The sequence below is a fragment of the Podarcis raffonei genome, chromosome 9, assembly GCF_027172205.1.
Source record: "Podarcis raffonei isolate rPodRaf1 chromosome 9, rPodRaf1.pri, whole genome shotgun sequence".
NCBI lineage: Eukaryota > Metazoa > Chordata > Lepidosauria > Squamata > Lacertidae > Podarcis > Podarcis raffonei.
Window position 1 is genome coordinate 79135357 of NC_070610.1, and position 20342 is coordinate 79155698.

The window sequence follows — 20342 nt, forward strand, 5'->3', positions numbered from 1 at the left end:
GGCTCCCTCCACATTTGGGCCCCTTGGTCTTGAGGTGGCCCTGCATGCATTGCACCGGTGCGACATGGTGTGCATGACGCCTGGTGCACGTCGCACATCCAGGGGCTGGCACCTCCAGAGCACTTATTCTCTTCCACCGCATGCACATTGCGGTGTTCAGTGCATGCGGGCCCCCTGAATCTTGGGGGCAACCCGGTGTCTCCGAATGGAAATCTGACAGGAGAACAGGATGCTGAACTAAATAATAATAATAATAATAATAATAATAATAATAATATTTATATTTATACCCTGCCCTCCCTGGCCGGAGCCAGGCTCAGAGCAGCTAACCCCAATAAAATTTCAATAAAAACATAATAAGAAAAAAGAAAAAAGAAAAAAACCCAAGTTAAAATTCAGGTTAAAATGCAATTTAAAATGCAGCCTCATTTTAAAGTAGCCCATAGATCAAAAGCATAAGGGGAGGGAAACATAAGGGTCAGACTGAGTCCAAACCAAAGGCCAGGTGGAACAGCTCTGTCTTGCAGGCCCTGCAGAAAGATGTCAAGTCCCACAGGGCTCTAGTCTCTTGTGACAGAGCTTTCCACCAGGTTGGGGCCAGTACTGAAAAGGCCCTGGCCCTAGCTGAGACGAATCTAACCACCGTGTGACTTGGGACCTCCAAAATGTTGTCATTTGTGGACCTTAAGGTCCTCCGCGGGGCATACCAGGAGATGGTATGGGCCTCCTTTGGCCTGATCCAGCTGTCCCTGGGCTCTTCCAATGTTCTCCTTTTGGGAAACCGACTCAGCCTCAGGAGTCCCTGACGATGTCTATGGCAACCTCCTTCTTCTGCAACTTTCCAGATCCGGGTGCGAGTCATTGAAGGCCGGCAGCTTCCTGGAGTCAACATCAAGTCTGTGGTGAAGGTCACAGCCTCCGGGCAGACCAAGAGGACCAGGATCCGCAAAGGGAACTGCCCCGTCTTTGATGAGGTGAGGAGGTTGCGCTCGGGTGCCGCTTTTGGGGTTCCTTGGGGGGCATCTGGGTTGCCATTGTGAGAACAGGAGGCCGGACCAGGTGGCTCCCATTTGTCCACCTAACAATGTTCTTCTGCTGCTCTTTTGAGGAGGCCAAAGAGGAAAAGGAGAGGCTCACTCAGTATTTCTGGGTGGGAGCTGGTGGAATATAGGTAAAGGGGCCCCTGACCATTAGGTCCAGTTGTGGCCGACTCTGGGGTTGTGGCGCTCATCTCGCTTTACTGGTCGAGGGAGCCGGCGTACAGCTTCTGGGTCATGTGGCCAGCATGACTAAGCCGCTTCTGGCGAACCAGAGCAGCGCACAGAAACGCCGTTTACCTTCCTGCTGGAGTGGTACCTATTTATCTACTTGCACTTTGATGTGCTTTCGAACTGTTAGGTTGCCAGGAGCAGGGACCGAGAAACGGGAGCTCACCCCGTCGCGGGGATGCGAACCGCCGACCTTCTGATCAGCAATTCCTAGGCTCTGTGGTTTAACCCACAGCGCCACCCATGTCCCTGTTTCATGGAATCACAGAACCATTGAGCAGGAAGATGTTGGGATGCGTTCAGGGAATGGGGGCAACTTGCAGGCCCCCAGCTGGCTCCAGCCTACTGGCCGGCAGCCAAGCGAACTCCATTCTCCCTTGGAACAGCATCAATCAGCGACTCACAGCTTCAGAAGCCTTTAGAAACTTGAGCACGCTCTATCAGCAGAGTGAATAACTCTTCACAATGGAAGTGGCGGACAGAGACATGTGTAAGCATTATTTACAGCATTTTATTCAGCATAGTTCAGGACAAAGAAAACATGTCTACTCTCTTTCGTGTCCGAGCAAAAAGCAGCAAGCACAAAGCAAAAGCAAAAGCAATACACAAACGGAGGTTCCCAGCAAGCTGTGATGGAATGGAAACAGACATGTGACATACAACAGCTCCACACATCTGTTTAGGTGATCATAATCCTAACAGAAGGGACCCCAAGGGCCTTCAACGCACTTCAGCGCAGGAATCGCAGCAAAAGAACCCCTGACCTCTGCTTAAAATACTCCAGCAAAGGAGAGTCCATCACTTTCGGAGGGAGTCCATTCTACCACCAAACAGCTCCGACTGCCAGAAAGTTCTTCCTGAGGTTGAAATGGATTCTCCTTTCTTGTAACTTGAAGCCCTGAGTTCGAGTCCCACCCCCCAGAGCAGGAGAAAGCAAGCTTGCTCCACCCTCCGTTACTTTTTGAAATACGGCAACCCTAGTTAACTCCATCTTTGAACTGTGTGATTACTGAATGGCATGTTCTTGGGACGCCCTTCTATAGCTCAGCCTTGAGCATCTTTCAGAAATGGCACACAGCCTTTAGATTTTGAGAGGAGCAGGACAGAAGAAGATAAAACTGATTTTTTGGGGGTTGAGGAGCTGTCTTTTGGTGGTCCTTTCAGGCAGGCTTCACTGTTGTCCATTGTGGTCTTGTGTGCAATGTCTTATGCGTGCATGGGCGCACCTATGGGTGATGGGTGCACCCATGTTTCTTTCTGTTCCCCACAGACTTTTTTCTTCAATGTCTTTGAGTCCCCGATGGAGCTGTTCGATGAGCCCATATTCATCACGGTAAGTGGGGGAGTGTCCACTTTGGGGACTGTTTCTAGGGATGGGGAGAAATAAGATTCAGTTCACATTAATAAATAATACTACACTTGGTCTTAGCCAAAAGGCTGAGAAGGGATAATAAATAACAAATAATAAATAATAAAGATAATAATTTAAAGGCAAACCAAGCTCCTCCACACTTTTCAAAGCAGCCCTTTGAGGTTTGCATTTCTCTGAAGTTTGCAATGCGATTCTTTAGCCAAATAAGATGCAGAGACATGACTAGGACACACTGTGCACATAGATGCACGTCTTGGTGAAAACTACATACAAGAATGCATTATATTAGGGGAAATTGCTCTGTAAATAAACCCCTGGATGTTGAAGGCAAAATGGCACACAAGACTGTGAACACGAGGAGAAATTTGTAGTAAAATGTCAAAGAGTTTTTATGAGGACTTAAAAAAAAAAGCAAATTGATATGGGAAACTGAGTTTAAAAAGGGGGAAAGGAGAAACTGAAATGGACCTACTGTATTCTCCCATTTCTAACACATTTTATTGGTCGCGTCAAAAGTTCATTTGAGGTGATTTCGTTCAGAAGTAGTTTATTTTTATAAATATATTTCTATACCACTATACTGTATCCTAAAATAAAAAATCAAAGCAGTTTACAGTATGCCCAATTACTCAGTATTGTTCTTGGAGAAAAACCTCTTGGATGGATCTCCTGTTAGATACCACCAACTAAGTCGTCTAAAGACTATTTGAGGATCCACTGAATATTCACCATTAAAATCTGCAGAGCAGAAATTCTGCGGAATGGCTCCATTCTGATTGATGCAGGTGTTGAATGTGAGCACTGCGTGTTGGGTTCTGTAGTCTTGCAATATTCTTCACTTAACGGATGGTTGAGTCGCTGCCTTGTCTTCATTTCCCGAGCTCCTGATTTCTAGGTTCAGGCTTTGAATCAGCGAGAGGGATCCCCTGGGCTTAGGACTGTGCCTTGCATGTTGGGATTTGTAGTCCCTTTGTGTCCTGAGACGCCCTTGGATTTGCCATGCTGAGCTTGGTGTCACAGCCCAGGAAGAGGCACCACTTTGCAGCCGCTTTGCCTGGTGCCAGATTGCAGGCCACGCATGCAGCCAACCAAAATGCCTCTGGGAAGAGCAGAGGAGGCAGGTGGTGGTCTCTGTTTGGCCAGGAGGCTCCATTTATGGGCCAGAGAAGCTTGCAGATCCACGTCCCCTGCAAGATGCAAACTAACGGAAGGTTCTTCCTGCGTATTGAGCTCTTCGGAGCTTCTCTGACATTCCTCCTTCCTCCTCTCCAGGTCGTTGACTCTCGTTCTCTCCGGACGGATTCTGTCCTTGGAGAATTCCGGGTAAGGGCCACCTTCCATTTCACTTCTATGGGTTTAGGAAGCCGGTCCTTCTTTGTGTTCCTCCTATATGATGCCTGGCTGAGGACACAAATGCATGCAAGACCTTTGGGCTCGGTCTCCTCGCTGGCCCTTATCTGCATGCTTGGCTCCTGGTCTCTTCCTTGGGGTAGTTTTTCCTCTGCGAAGGGCTTCTGAAGGGGAGACCAGACCCTCCAACTGCCCCTATTTTCCAGGGACGTCCCTGATCTAGAGAAGCTGTCACAGTTTCTGATTTCATCCCTGAATGTCCCACATTTCCTTAGGACATACCTAGTTTCATTGGAAATTTTTTGGAGGGTATGATAATAATAATTTATTATTTATACCCCGCCCATCTGGCTGGGCTTCCCCAGCCACTCTGGGGAAGACTTCCAACAAAATATTAAACTACAGTAATGCATCAAACATTAAAAGCGTCCCTAAATAGGGCTGCCTTCAGATGTCTTCTAAAAGTCTGGTAGTTGTTAGTTCTCCTTGACATCTGGTGGGAGGGCTTTCCACAGGGTGGGCGCCACCACCGAGAAGGCCCTCTGCCTGGTTCCCTGTAACCTCACTTCTCACAGGGAGGGAACCGCCAGGAGGCCCTTGGAACTGGACCCCGGTGTCAGGGGTGGAAATGCTCCTTCAGGTCTACTGGGTCGAAGCTGTTCAGGGCTTTAAAGGTCAGCACCAACACTTTGAATTGTGCTTGGAAACATACTGGGAGCCAACGTCAGTCTTTCAGGACTGGTGTTAGGTGGTCTTGGTGGTTGCTCCCAGTCACCAGTCTTGCTGCCGCAGTCTGGATTAGTTGCAGTTTCTGGGTCACCTCAAAGGTAGACCCACATAGAGCGCATTGCAGTAGTCCAAGGGGGAGTTAACTAGAGCATGCACTACTCTGGTGTGACAGTCTGTGGGCAGGGAGGGTCTCATCCTGCATACCAGATGGAGCTGATAAACAGCTGCCCTGGACACAGAATTGACCTGCGCCTCCATGGACAGCTGTGAGTCCAAAATGACTTCAGGGACACAGTTACCCCATTCAGGACCAGGGAGTCCCCCACCCACCCCCTGTCCCCCAAGAACAGTATTTCTGTCTTGTCAGGATTATAGAATCATAGAATCATAGAATCATAGAGTTGGAAGAGACCACAAGGGCCATTGAGTCCAACCCCCTGCCAAGCAGGAAACACCATCAGAGCACTCCTGACATATGGTTGTCAAGTCTCTGCTTAAAGACCTCCAAAGAAGGAGATTCCACCACACTCCTTGGCAGCAAATTCTACTGTCGAACAGCTCTTACTGTCAGGAAGTTCTTCCTAATGTTTAGGTGGAATCTTCTTTCTTGTAGTTTGGATCCATTGCTCCGTGTCCGCTTCTCTGGAGCAGCAGAAAACAACCTTTCTCCCTCCTCTATGTGACATCCTTTTATATATTTGAACATGGCTATCATATCACCCCTTAACCTCCTCTTCTCCAGGCTAAACATGCCCAGCTCCCTTAGCCGTTCCTCATAAGGCATCGTTTCCAGGCCTTTGACCATTTTGGTTGCCCTCCTCTGGACACGTTCCAGTTTGTCAGTGTCCTTCTTGAACTGTGGTGCCCAGAACTGGACACAGTACTCCAGGTGAGGTCTGACCAGAGCAGAATACAGTGGCACTATTACTTCCCTTGATCTAGATGCTATACTCCTATTGATGCAGCCCAGAATTGCATTGGCTTTTTTAGCTGCCGCGTCACACTGTTGGCTCATGTCAAGTTTGTGGTCAACCAAGACTCCTAGATCCTTTTCACATGTACTGCTCTCAAGCCAGGTGTCACCCATCTTGTATTTGTGCCTCTAATTTTTTTTTTTTGCCCAAGTGCAATACTTTACATTTCTCCCTGTTAAAATTCATCTTGTTTGTTTTGGCCCAGTTCTCTAATCTGTCAAGGTCATTTTGAAGTGTGATCCTGTCCTCTGGGGTGTTAGCCACCCCTCCCAGTTTGGTGTCATCTGCAAATTTGATCAGGATGCCCTTGAGTCCATCATCCAAGTTGTTGATAAAGATGTTGAATAAGACCGGGCCCAAGACAGAACCCTGTGGCACCCCACTAGTCACTCTTCTCCAGGATGAAGAGGAACCATTGATGAGCACCCTTTGGGTTCGGTCAGTCAGCCAGTTACAAATCCACTGAGTGGTAGCATAGTCAAGACCGCATTTTACCAGCTTCTTTACAAGAATATCATGGGGCACCTTGTCAAATGCCTTGCTGAAATCAAGATAGGCTACATCCACTGCGTTCCCTTCATCTACCAGGCTTGTAATTCTGTCAAAAAACGAGATCAGGTTAGTCTGACATGACTTATTTTTCAGAAATCCATGCTGACTATTGGTGATCACAGCATTCCTTTCTAGGTGCTCACAGACTGTTTGCTTAATGATCTGCTCCAGAATCTTCCCTGGTATTGATGTCAGACTGACTGGGCGGTAATTATTTGGGTCCTCTCTTTTCCCCTTTTTGAAAATAGGGACAACATTTGCCCTCCTCCAGTCTGCCGGGACTTCGCCTGTTCTCCAGGAATTCTCAAAGATGACTGCCAGTGGTTCTGAAATCACATCTGCTAGTTCTCTTAATACTCTTGGATGCAGTTCATCTGGCCCTGGAGACTTGAATACATCTAGACTAGCCAAGTATTCTTGTACTATCTCCTTAGTTATTCTGGGCTGTGTTTCCTCTGCTGAATCATTTGCTCCAAATTCTTCAGGTCGGGCATTGTTTTCTTTATCAGAGAAGACTGAGGCAAAGAAGGCATTGAGGAGTTCAGCCCTTTCTGTGTCCCCTGTTTGCATTTCACCATCTTCTCCTCTGAGTGACCCCACTGTTTCTTTGTTCTTCCTTTTGCTATGATTCAACCTCAATCTGTTAGCCACTATTCATCCTCCAACCGCCTCCAGGCGGCACCCTTATTTTCATGGGAGAAATGTTGGCGGGGATGGAGTTATCTGACCCCCAAGCCATCTGAAGGCAATCCTGTATAAGGAAGCTAATGTTTTGTTTTTCTATATGTTGGAAGCTGCCCAGAGTGGCTGGGGCAATCCAGTCAGATGGGTGGGGTATAAAGAGTAAATTATCATGATGGAACTGGACGTCCTTGTTTTCATGGGAGAAATGTTGGATGATATGGTAGACACACTAGCTGTGCTTAGCCCCCATGGCCACTTCCTACAGAAACCTGGTGGAAAAGTGGGTTGGGGGGTCTTTCAGCGAGGTGGGGGCCGCGCACACTGGCCAGACTGGGGAGCAAGCAAGGGGATTCCTCTCTCCCCGATTCACAATTTCCAATGGGTTGAAGGGGGTTGGACTAGATGACCCTTTTTTGCCCCCTCCAGCTCCCCAACGCTATGATTCTCTGTGCTTGTGTTTTGCAGGTGGATGTTGGGACAATTTATGCCGAATCCAGTGAGTGGAATTTGCTTCTCTGGTGCCTCTTGACTTTGTTTTAGCAAGGAATTGGTTTGTTTAGCATAGATAAATGAGTTTAGCAGGGAGGGAATGTGCTCTGCCGCTTCCGAGATGTCTAAACTATTTTATCCAGAGAACTGAATGATTTTCTTTATTAAACTAGGGGTGGAAGGAGAAGAAAGTTTGGGAAGGGAAAAACGTAGAGCTGTGTCCCCATAGCTCAATTGGTCCCAAGTTCTTAAGGGTTTTATATATGAACTCTCTGAACTTGGCCCAGAATCAAATCAGCAATAGCATCTCCTTCTGCTTCCTGGGTGCCAATTCGATATTCGCACTTCGTTTCCTGCTGCAGGACACGCCTTCCTCCGAAAGTGGCTCCTCCTTTCCGATCCGGAGGATTTTTCAGCAGGAGCTAAAGGATACCTGAAGGTCAGCTTGTACGTCCTGGGCCCTGGCGACGAAGCGCCTGTGAGTATTTCTTTAAATTTAACAAAAAGGGCACAAGAAAGAGGCTTGGCTGTGATGCCTTCTCATCTCCAGAAGGGGTGGAAATTTATTGGGGGGAACCTTACATGCTGGGCCCCAAACCCTTTGGGGAGAAACTCCATCATTGCAGGACCCATGCCTTTTTTTCCTTTTTAATACAGTTTTTATTTATTTTCATGGTACAGAAGATAAATGTTGAGAAAACAATTATTACAACAGTAAACAACAAGTACAGTCATACCTCGGGTTGAAGTAGCTTCAAGTTAAGTATTTTCGGGTTGTGCTCTGCAGTGACCTGGAAGTAACGGAGTGCGTTACTTCTGGGTTTTGCTGCTTGTGCATGCGCAGATGCTCAAAATGACGTCATGCGCATGTGCGGAAGCAGCGAAACGTGACCTGCTCAGACGCGCAGTCGTGTGTTACATTTACTTCAGGATGTGAACGGGGCTCCGGAACGGATCCCGTTCATATCCAGAGGTACCACTGTAACTTGTCCCCACTGATGAAATTGCAGACTTTTATCATGCTGTGTGTTAAAGTTTCATTTGCTTGCTCTAAGAGATCCTGCCCCATTTTTCCAGGAGTGCTGGGTGGATTCCTGCTTCAGCCTGAACAATTTATGTATTCAATAAACCATTGCTATATATTATAAAAGGAATATATAATATATTGCTGCATGTTAGTTTCTCAGTCAATGTTATTGACCACACTCTGTTGTACCAAGAATCCGCACACTGACCTTAAGCCCTGTGCTGTTTTGATTGATTTTTATCATCTGCATTCCAAAAAACAGTGTTCTAATGATTATTCCAGTTTAATGGCCTTTTAATGACTATCCTGCATGCATTTTTAGCTTTTTATATTTCATGTACCTGCGTTGTTTAAACGTGTTGAAAGCCACCTTGGTTCCCAGCTTAGGAAAAAGGCAACAGATGAACAACCATTAGTCTTGACTAAACTAGACCAGGGTGGAATTTCGACGCATATAAAAAAGGTTTTGAAAAGCAGATTGGATTTGCCATAAGCTCTCCATCGCCATAGTGTCACATTTGTATAATGCACTTAAAACACCCTTGAAACGTTTTATTTGCATCGTTTTATGAGTCCTAGAACTCATAGAACAGTGCCTGGAATCAAGGTGCACAGGACCCTGAAGTTCAACAGGTGCAGTTTTCCTTGCAAGCTCCAAGGGTGAATTCCTAGTCCTCTCCTTTTATCCTCCCTCCCCCCACTTGTTCTGCAGGTGGAGAGGAAGGAAACAGCCGAAGAGAAGGAGGACATCGAAGGAAACGTCCTCAGGGCGACGGGGGTCTCTCTGAGAGGGGCTCATTTCTCCCTCAAGGTGTACCGAGCGGAGGACCTGCCCCAGAGTGAGTGGGGCTGGGGGCTGGGGGGGGGGCGCAGTTGCAGAAAGAGTGCGGGAGGAGGAGCAAAGGGGAGATCCAGCCGCAGAGACAGGTCTTGGCGGTTCCCAAGGGAAGCAGCAGGTTGTTGTTTTTATTTTGGTTATGTATTTTGTGGTTTTGCATTCTGATTTTATTCTGTGAACCACCTTGAGACCTGTGGGTATAGAGTGGTATATAAATTCAATGCATAATAGAATAGAATAGAATAGAATAGAATAATCAAGGGCTCCTAGACTGGCTCTCCACTCAACTTTTAAATGTTATTAGAATGTAATTAAAAATATCGTTCTGAAATATGGAGACAGAAACAGACCCCTTTGTTTTTTCTCTTTTGCTTCCTTTCCACAAAGTCTCCCTTGTTTCTGGAAGGGGGTTGCTCTGCAGCACCCCTGATGTCACATATTATTAAGGCATTATTAATGTTAAAAAAGGGACACGGGTGGCGCTGTGGGTAAAACCTCAGCACCTAGGACTTGCCGATCGCATGGTCGGCGGTTCGAATCCCCGCGGTGGGGTGCGCTCCCATCGTTCGGTCCCAGCGCCTGCCAACCTAGCAGTTCGAAAGCACCCCCAAGTGCAAGTAAATAAATAGGGACCGCTTACCAGCGGGAAGGTAAACGGCGTTCCGTGTGCTGCACTGGCTCGCCAGATGCAGCTTTGTCACGCTGGCCACATGACCCGGAAGTGTCTGCGGACAGTGCTGGCTCCCGGCCTATAGAGTGAGATGAGCGCACAACCCTAGAGTCTGTCAAGACTGGCCCGTACGGGCAGGGGTACCTTTACCTTTAATGTTAAAAAAATAACATCACATGGCTCTCTGGTTATCGAGACCATTCCTGAACTCTTTTTTAGCGTTAAAAAACATGTGTGTAGATCTGCCCTGTTTGCTTAAAAAGAGCAGGTGATGACATTTTGAGACGGGTGGTTGACTGCTTGCCTAAAAATGAGATGTGCTTAAGCACTGAGAATAATAATTATAATAACAATAACAATAACAACAAATTTGTATTTGTATTTTATTTTATTTGTACCCCGCCCTCCCAGGCCAGAGCTGGGCTCAGGGTGGCTATCATCATAAAACTAACACAGTATACAAAGAACATAAAAACAGGCAATCAATTAATAAAAATACATCTTAAAATTAGTTCAGAGCAAATTAAAATCTGGACAGATGGCAGATAAAATAGTTTATTATATTCTGCCCATCTGACTGGGTTAAACTGGCCGCACTGCCTTCCTCCCACTGCTCCTGCCTCAGTTTCTCTTTCTTTCCAGTGGACGATGCCATCCTGGACAGCGTCAAGCAGATCTTTGGCTTCGACAGCAGCAAGAAGAACTTGGTGGATCCTTTTGTGGAAGTGAACTTTGCCGGGAAAATGGTGAGTTGGCTCTGCTCCCTGAGTGGGGCGCACAAAAGACCCCTGGGGCTCCGAAAGCCAAAAGGTGGGTTCTGGGTGTGAACCTGGGCATTACAATGGATCCGTCGGCTGTCTGGCCTCTGCTGTGCCCTTAAAGTGGGTCTGAGAAGCGTAGCAGAACACATAATTGCATGGCATCGCCCCTTCTTGCACCCAGACCTTCCCCATAGCACAGAAATGGGTCAAAAGCAGCCTTCACAAGCAGGCTTGAGTCTGCTCCCTCCATGCGTGTGTTCAGAGCAGCACCGTATTTTTCCGTGTATAAGACGACCCCTATTACTTGGAACCCAAAATGAAGAAATTGGGCCCGAACCCCCACTCAAGCTGCGCATGCCAGAACCAGAACCCAAACCCGAGTCCAGGCCGCCTTCACCAGAGCCCCAACCCCTGTGCATTCACCACCCGTGTATAAGACAGCCCCCCAATTTTTGACTAATTTTTTCTTAGCAAAAAACATCACATTACAGTGGTACCTCAGGTTACATACGCTTCAGGTTACAGACTCCACTAACCCAGAAATATTACATTGGGTTAAGAACTTTGCTTCAGCATGAGAATAGAAATCGCATAGCGTGGCAGCAGGAGGCGCCATTAGCTAAAGTGGTGCCTCAGGTTAAGAATAGTTTCAGGTTAAGAACAGACCTCCAGAACGAATTAAGTTCTTAACCTGAGGTACCGCTGTACATGGAAAAATACGGAATATAAAAGGGGGTTTGCGTGTGGCCTCCTTACCCAGGGCTCCCTCTCTGAGTCCCCCTCCCCACATTTAACCCTGATATTCTGCCTGGGCTGGGGGTGAGGATCACAATCCGGCGTTGTTTTGAGATGATGCGCCGGGAAGCTGCCTTCTCCCTGACCCCCAAACTCTTGTCTCCCTCCGGCAGCTGTGCAGCAAGATAGTGGAGAGGAACGCCAACCCCCAGTGGAACCAGACCGTCACTTTGCCGGCCATGGTGAGTGTTGGACATCATATTTGCTGAATACACAAAGCTTCACAGCCTGTCTTTCATCGTACAAAGTCGTAAGGTAAAGGTAAAGGTACCCCTGCCCGTACGGGCCAGTCGTGTCCGACTCTGGGGTTGCGTGCTCATCTCGCTCTACAGGCCGTGAGCCGGCACCGTCCGAAGACATTCCGGGTCACGTGGCTAGCGTGACGAAGCTGCAGCTGGCGAGCCTGCACCAGCGCAGCACACGGAAACGCCGTTTACCTTCCCGCTATAAAGCGGTACCTATTTATCTACTTGCACTTAAGAATGCTTTCAAACAGCTAGGTGGGCAGGAGCTGGGACCGAACGACGGAAGCTCACCCCGCCGCGGGGATTCGAACCGCCGACCATACAATCGGCAAGTCCTAGGCACTGAGGTTTTACCCACAGCGCCACCCGCGTCCCCCGCACAAAGTCTGGTACCTCTCTTCATTTAAAGATTTTCAGAGACTTTGAGACTAAAGATTTCATTTTGTACTTGTTATGAAGGAATTCTATAAAGACTGTCTATTGCGTATGTACATGGTCCTTGTGTTGCCTAAGACATTGCTGGCCATGGTGCGTGAGCAGCCAGAGGGGCCTGCACTCTGGGCATGATCCTGCGTCCTCCTGAGCTGCTCTCCTTGACCTCCCGTCTCCTCTTGTGTTTCCCTCTGTAGTTTCCATCCATGTGTGAGAGGATGAGGATCCGGGTGGTGGACTGGTGAGTGAAGCAGGAGTTGGGTCCTCCTTGGCCCTCGCTCTGCCTCTGGGCTCCTCTAAGGCACAAGGCAGGGAAGGGAAACTTTTCAGTGCTACATGGGAGCAAATGGCAATCCGGAGGAAATCTGAATTACCGTTTTTTTACTCCGATTGAGTGCTAAAGAGCAGTTTCCCCCAGGAAAAGCAGCAGGACAAGACTCTCTCTCTCTCTCTCTCTCTCTCTCTCTCTCTCTCTCCGTGTCATATAATCATAGAATTGTAGAGTTGGAAGGGACCCCATCCGTCATCAAGTCTAACCCCCTGCAAGGGATCTTATTGAAACTGTCCCAGAAACTCCAGCGGGTGCAGAATGCTGCAGTGAGGCTCTTCATGGGGTCTCTGCCATGGGAGCATATTCACCCAGTGCTTTTCCAGTTGCACTGGCTCCCGGTGGAGTACAGGGTCAGGTTCAAGCTGCTGGTCTTGACCTTTAAAGCCCTTTGTGGCTTAGGGCCCTCGTATTTACCGGACCGCCTCTCCTGGTCTGCCCCGCAGAGGACCTTAAGTTCCATGAATAACCATAGTTTAGAGGTCCCGGGCCCCAAGGAAGTCAGACTATCCTCCACCAGGGCCAGGGCCTTTTCAGTGATGGCTCCGACCTGGTGGAATGCTCTGTCCCATGAGACCAGGGCCCTGCAGGATTTAACCTCCTTCCACTGGGCCTGTAAGACAGAACTATTCCGCCTGGCCTTTAATTTGAATTCAGCCTTCTCTTTTATCTCCCTTCTCTTCCCTCCCCCTCCCGTTTTATGAAGATTACCCGCTCTGAGACCCCACAGCTAATTCTCCCCTGGTCTCATCGCTGGCCCAAGTAGGACCAATTCAGCCAGCTAGCCCTGGGGATTATCTAATTGATTTTTGAATGTTATTGTTATTCATGTTTTTATACTGTATTTTATGCTGCTTTTATAATTAAGTGTTTTAAAGTGTTTTAAATTTGTTGTTAGCCACCCTGAGCCCAGTTTTTTAACCAGGAAGGGTGGGGTATAAATAAAAAATTATTATTTATTATTATTATAGAAGGTGCCCCAGCAAGGAGGAAGCTCTGGGTTTTAGCAGAAGGAACCCCATGGGTTGTGGGAATGTTCAGGGTGGCAGGAAAGGATATATTGTTTATTAATATCCTTCCTAACTTGCACTAGCAAATTTCTTTATGTAGCAGAGTTACATACCCCTTTCTTACACGCACAGCAGATAGCTGGTTGCAGCCCTCTCACTATTATATGATTCAGTCTGACTCAGACTGAATTGTAAATTCCCTTTAATCCCCCTTAAAAGAATAAAGACACCATAATCTTATTTAAAGTTAATGAAAGTTTACTCAGTTCAACAGAAAGGTAGCTGTGTTGGTCTGCCATAGTCAAAACAAAATTTTTTTTTCCTTCTAGTAGCACCTTAAAGACCAACTAAGTTAGTTCTTGGTATGAGCACACGAAAGCTCATACCAAGAACTAACTTAGTTGGTCTTTAAGGTGCTACTAGAAGGAAGTTTTTGTTTTTGTTTTTACTCAGTTCACAGTTCACAGTTGGATTCCTAAAGGCAGACGTAGTTACAAATATGTACATGTGGATCTACCCCATATGGGGGAATAATCCCAGTGCTTCTGCAAGTTGAGAGCCAGCAGAGCAGTCCTAGCTAGAAGCTGGTCAAACGAAGAAGGAAGTGAAAAAGAGAGAGAGTGCTGCGTGACTCGTCCTTTTGTTACCTGGACAGGTAAGGTCACACTCACCTTTAGTCACATGCAAGGGAAGGATGCTCCAGCCCAGGAGGAAACAGGAAGTTTCGACTGGCTGGACCAAACATTCCCTCGCGTGTCTTCTCTAGCATTCCAAGGAAAGTTGTATTTGACTGCTCCCAGTGGATTACATCCCCCATGGCTAATCTAATCCACCCCCTGCAAAGGTATGAGGGATCTTCTTTTAGAAGGTGCCCCAGCAAGGAGGAAGCTCCGAGTTTTAGCAGAAGGAAACGAAAACTGTCTACAAAGTCCAAATCTAAGACGTTGAAATGAAAACAGCCCTTCTTGTTCCAGGGACCGGGTCACTCACAACGACATCATTGGCACGATCCATCTCTGCATGTCCAAGATCTCAGCTCCTGGAGGGGAACTGGAAGGTATTCTGACTTCTCTCCATATCATCCGACCTGCTCCTGGGAGTTGGGGGGGGGCAAAAGCTAAGGAGCTGGGAAGAAGGGGCCTTTCAGCTCCCGGGTCTGAACTGGAGTCTGAACTGGAAGCTCTCCTGGCGGTCAGAGAGCATCACTTCCAAAGTGAAGAGGGTGGGACTTCTTTAGCCCACCCAGGCTGAGGATCAGACCAAGAATGGAGGCTGTATTCTGCTTCCACCAGCCTCCCCATTGCACCTGCTCTCACCCCACACTGGTTTTTTGCTTGCAGGAGGTTGGCACAGAGTTTCCACTCGTGCCAGTTGCAATTACTGAGCATTTGGGACAATCCTGTCTTGGCACGTCCCAGAGCTTCTCTGCACTTACCTTTTGCCCTGCTCTTTTCCCAGGCACGGTCTGTGTCTGAGCGCTCTTTTTTCTTTTTTGCTTTGGCGATTTCACTGCAAAAACCCACTCTTTAAAACTCAATGGGAGCAAACAGCTCTCTGCGGAAAACCCAATTTTTTCCTTCTTCTTTATTTAAGTTTTATTATTCATTTTCCATATATATACACAACACCTAGTCATCTTCACTATCATCAGTTCAGTAAAAATATCACAAAAGAAGCATGCAATTTTAACTATGTGCTTTCTACACAAACCAATGACTTCCCATCCTCTCCATGTTTCCTCTATATTAAACATCTTGCTTTGATTTGTCTTTATTAATTTATAAAAAATCTCTTTTCTATTTAGATATCATTTCCTATCATATATATAATTTACAGAAATCATTCAAAGGCAGCTACCATGTGTAGGCTACAGCTATTTTTCAAATAATTTTTGAAATTACCCCATTCTAGAATGAACTCTTGTCTGGGTTTACCTCTGATTCTTTCCGAAAGGGAGGCTAATTCTGCGTATTCTGTCTTTTTGAGTAACCATTCGACTCTGATAGGGAGTTTGTCATTTTTCCAATATGTCGCAATGAGCACTCTCGCGGCCGAGGTTGCATATAAAAATAATTTTCTTATACCCTTGGGGATGTTAGTGCTTGTAATACCCAGAAAAACGCTTCTGTTTTTTTAAGGGAAATTTAACTTTAACATTAGTTTTAGTTCTGAGTGTACACATACACGCGGAAAACCCAAATTGACGTTTGCTCCAAAGAAGCACTTTGGAGGGTGGGGTTTTTTGTGTTTGTGGGGGAGGCTTTTGGACATGGAGCTTAAAAGAACGAGGCCACAGGTAATTGGGGAGGAGTCCCCAGTTAATATCTAGCGGCTTTTGCCCTGCTGTCCTTCCTCTCTTCGATTCCCTCCACCCCCAAATCACCCCCACCTCTCTCCATGGCAGGAATAGGGAACCTCTGAGCTGTGGGCCAAAGATGTGGCCAGTTTGTAGGTACAGCCCCTCAGCAAATCTGTGGCTCTTTGCAATCCTCAACAATCAATCCTCAACATCAATATTTGGCGTTTTATTGTGTTTTTATATGTATTGGAAGTGGCTGGGGCTGGATCTACACACACACACACACACACACACACACACACACGGGGGACGACGATGCTATAATTAAGTCAGAAATTAGATCCTTATAACAAAAGGGGAAAAAAACCATATGGAAAAATGCACATTAAAAATTCCTGCTCTATGGCGCCCTCTGGTGTTGCATTTTTATAGTGCATTCAAATTGTTGTTTCTATCGTAATGTAGTTGAGTCCTGGGTCAACCCAGCCAGGTGGGTGGGGTAGAAATGATAAAATTATTATTATTATTATTAATCAGCTGGTTGTTGATGCTTGCCTAGACCAGTGTGCAGTGCTTGGAAGCATTGGGGCTTCAAAGCACCATGTTAGCTGGGATTCCTACATTGGGTTGGGCTAGATGACCCTTTGGGTCCCTTCTGTGCCCACCCTTGGAGACGTGGGGTTTAGGAGCCCCCAGACCCCATGCCTGGCTTCTTTTTAACTCCTCTCCTCCTTTGCCCCTCTTTGGTTCATGAGTTCTAGTCTTACCACCTCCCCTTTCCTGAATCCTGGGTGCGGATTCTGTCCCTGAGACCTGGAGATCCTAACATTCTGGTTTCTCCCCCGTTTCTTTGCACCTCAGAGGAGTTTCCTGTCCCTGTGAAACCTTTCCAAGCCAACAACAGTATGTTCCTTTGCACGTGCAAACTTGGCTTCCCTTTCGCACTCGACACCAATACTCTTTTAAAAATTGTGTGCACTGCTCTGTTTTGCTGCTGTTAGTAGTTTTAGCAGTACGTCTGGCTTTTTACTGTCCCGGCTCCAACTGTAATGGCTGCTTTGTTCTGTTTTATTACTCATTTATCTATTTTGTAAAATTTAAATGCTGCTTGATTGTTAAAAAAAGCAATCAGCCCAACAAAACCTGAAAAGTTTTAACTTACAGAATGAAATTATTTTTCTTAATTTTTCTTGGGTGGATCTGCACATAGGAAAAAATGCTATAAATAAGTCAGAAATTAGATATAACGATCGTCGTAAAAAAAAAGTTAAATTGTTGTAAAAAAAACCCCAGCCAACCATCAATCCCTCAAAGGTGTTAACTTATGGAATGAAATTGTTTTTCTTAATTTTTCTTAGGGTGGATCTGCACATAGGAAAAAACGCTATAAATAAGTCATTAATTAGATTGTTGTAATGAAAGGGGAGGGGACGCGGGTGGCGCTGTGGGTTAAACCACAGAGCCTAGGGCTTGCTGATCAGAAGGTCGGTGGTTTGAATCCCCGCGATGGGCTGAGCTCCCGTTGCTCGGTCCCTGCTCCTGCCAACCTAGCAGTTCGAAAGCACGTCAAAGTGCAAGTAGATAAATAGGTACCGCTCCGGCGGGAAGGTAAACGGCGTTTCTGTGCGCTGCTCTGGTTCGCCAGAAGCGGCTTAGTCATGCTGGCCACATGACCTGGAAGCTGTACGCCGGCTCCCTCGGCCAGTAAAGCGAGATGAGCGCCACAACCCCAGAGTCGTCCGTGACTGGACCTAATGGTCAGGGGCCCCTTTACCTTTAATGAAAGGGGAAAAAAACCCTATGGAAAAACGTGTAAAATTTTCATGCTCTCTTGCACCATCTGGTGTTGCATGTTTATAAACACATTCAAAATGCTGTTTTTGAACTGAGGTAGCTGAGTCCTTAGTGAAAATGCGGCTGTTTTATTGTTGTTGTTGTTTTCTGCAAACCAACTTACAATCAAATGGCATGCAGATTTACTGAAACAAGTGAGCAAGCAAGCAAATAGACAAACAAATGAGTTTCACGGAAATTTGGTGTCCTGGGACATGGCCGCCTTCACGCTAGTGGAGCACCCTTTGTGTGTTTCTTTTGTGTGGGTGCTGGCGCTTTGCTTGCATTGGTCCCGTTCCAGTCCAGAAAAGTCCACATTTCTCTAGCTAGTGCTGCTCCTGCCTCCCGTCTCACCCTCTCGGTCTCCCTGCAGTCGACGATGCGCTGGGGTTCCTGCCCACCTTTGGCCCCTGTTACGTCAACCTGTACGGCAGCCCCAGGGAGTTCACGGGATTTCCGGACCCCTACGAGGAGCTCAACCTGGGAAAGGTGAGGAAAGTTGGGAGAAGCGTCCGGGGCGCGACCGGACGCCATAAATGGAGATAAACGCTGCGGCGTAGACTCTGACATTTCCTCGCGTGGAAAGAGGGACGTTCTCTTCCCCGTCCGCATCAATGCCAGAGCATCTTTTCCTGGTCAAGTACAAAAGTCAGGAGAGGAAACCCGGAAAACAGCAGGATTTTAAGCACAGGAATCTTTGAATGTGGGTATTGCATCCAGGGGAGCCTGAGAGGAAAAGAAAACCCCAAATCAATAAATGCAAAAAATACAACTCACTAAGGGGAGCCTAGGGCTTGCCGATCAGAAGGTCGGCGGTTTGAATCCCCGCGATGGGCTGAGCTCCCGTTGCTTGGTCCCTGCTCCTGCCAACATAGCAGTTCGAAAGCACGTCAAAGTGCAAGTAGATAAATAGGTACCGCTCCGGTGGGAAGGTAATGGCGTTTCCGTGCGCTGCTCTGGTTCGCCAGAAGCGGCTTAGTCATGCTGGCCACATGCCCCAGAAGCTGTGCTCCAGCTCCCTCGGCCAATAAAACGAGATGAGCGCCGCAACCCCAGAGTCGGCCACGATTGGACCTAATGGTCAGGGGTCCCTTTACCTACAACTCACTAGCAGGGATAACTGATGCAGTATAGAATAGCTAGCCTCAGGCTGCCATATTTCCAGAAGTGAAAATCCGGACACAACCAAACGGCTGAGAAAATTCCCAAAGCTGTTGAGAAATAACCCAAGTTTTGTTGAGCATTTTAGGTTAGGTTGCTGAAGATCCAGGACAAGCCACCGCTTTTCGGAAATCTCCCCTGGATTTTCTGGTAATGTCCAGGAAAATCTGGACATATGGCAACCAACCATGGTTCTGCCTAGCCTCCACAGCGGGAGGCAGCAATGCGTCATGGTGCTGGTAAGGCAAGGTTATAGGTTCGATCCCAGCATGGGGCAGACGCATAGTCCTGCATTGCAGGGGCTTGGTCTGGATGACCCTCAGGGACCCTTCCAACCGGAATCTTCCATGATTCGGACGGCCACTTTCTGGAAACCCCTATTTTCATGGGAGAAATGATGGAGTTATCTGACCCCCGAGCCGTCTGAAGGCAGCCTTGTATAGGAAAGTTAATGTTGTATTATGTTTTTCTATATGTTGGAAGCTGCCCAGAGCGGCTGGGGCAACCCAATGAGATGGGGTGGGGGGTTATAAATGGGGAAATGATCATGATGCAATGAGATGCCCCTCTTTCCATGGGAGAAATGTTGGAGGACTTGGCTAGATCTCTTCTCCTCCACCCTCCCCAGGGAGAAGGGGTGGCTTATCGCGGCCGGTTGCTGGTGGAGCTGGAGACCAAGTTGGTGGACCATGTGGAGCAGAAGGTCGGGGACATCCCTCCCGATGACATTCTGCTGGTGGAGGTAAGCCCCCCCCCAGGACACCCCCTTCCCTTCCGGACACAAGGCCAGGTCTTCCCAGAGACATCACAGAGCTGCCATTCCCTGCCATCCACCTTGCAAACTCCTGGTGTGTGTGTGTGTGTGTGTCTGTGTTTTTTTTTAAAAAAATATATTCTTCCAGTTGTGTTTTAAAATATATTCTTCTGGTCTGACCCACTTATGTTCATCAGGGAAAAAACCCAGAAGTTCCTTCTGGGTCTCGAAGGATGAAAGAATCACCCAGAGGAAACAAACATACTCTGTTTGTTTTCTTTTTTTGTAATCTACCGTATTTTTCGTTCCATGAGACGCACCTAGTTTTTAGAGGGGGAATGCAAGAAAAAATAATTCTTTAAAGGGAGTGCTGAGCAGAGCCTGTATGCATCCCAGGCTCTGCTCAGCGCTCCCTTTCACGAGCCGCGTGGAGCGTTTGTGCGGCGCTTGCAGGTTTTTCCCCGAGGAGGGAGAAGGGCCAGAAGCTAGAACAGCAAGAGGGAGCGCTGCGCAGTGATCCCTCTTGCTGTTCTGGCTTCTGGGATAGCCGCGCAGCCTGCATTCGCTCCATAAGACGCACACACATTTCCCCTTACTTTTTAGGAGGGGGAAAAGTGAGTCTTATAAAGCGAAAAATATGAGAGGTGAGTTGAGAGGTGTATGTATCTATGTATAACATGTTTGTTTAGTGTTCTGGTTTGTGTTTGTAAGTATCGCATTTATCAATAAAATTTAAAAAAAGGAAAAAGAAGAATCACCCAGAGGTCCCTC

At 47.3% G+C, this 20342-nt stretch overlaps 1 protein-coding gene across 7 annotated transcripts in view; it reads left to right on the forward strand.

The window, feature by feature from the left end:
- Window positions 1-20342, forward strand: part of DYSF (dysferlin) — a 192992-nt gene that overhangs the window by 50509 nt on the left and 122141 nt on the right. For 4 of the 7 annotated variants that reach the window (XM_053402225.1, XM_053402229.1, XM_053402224.1 and 1 more), the window contains exons 7-19: window positions 846-974; window positions 2539-2601; window positions 3913-3963; window positions 7395-7425; window positions 7781-7896; window positions 9158-9284; window positions 10596-10699; window positions 11623-11691; window positions 12384-12427; window positions 14499-14581; window positions 16685-16726; window positions 18030-18145; window positions 19446-19559. In XM_053402225.1, the coding sequence (XP_053258200.1) occupies window positions 846-974; window positions 2539-2601; window positions 3913-3963; window positions 7395-7425; window positions 7781-7896; window positions 9158-9284; window positions 10596-10699; window positions 11623-11691; window positions 12384-12427; window positions 14499-14581; window positions 16685-16726; window positions 18030-18145; window positions 19446-19559 (1089 nt within the window). The remainder of the gene's footprint in view (window positions 1-845; window positions 975-2538; window positions 2602-3912; window positions 3964-7394; window positions 7426-7780; window positions 7897-9157; window positions 9285-10595; window positions 10700-11622; window positions 11692-12383; window positions 12428-14498; window positions 14582-16684; window positions 16727-18029; window positions 18146-19445; window positions 19560-20342) is intronic. The other 3 variants (XM_053402227.1, XM_053402230.1, XM_053402226.1) reach the window with 1 other exon arrangement.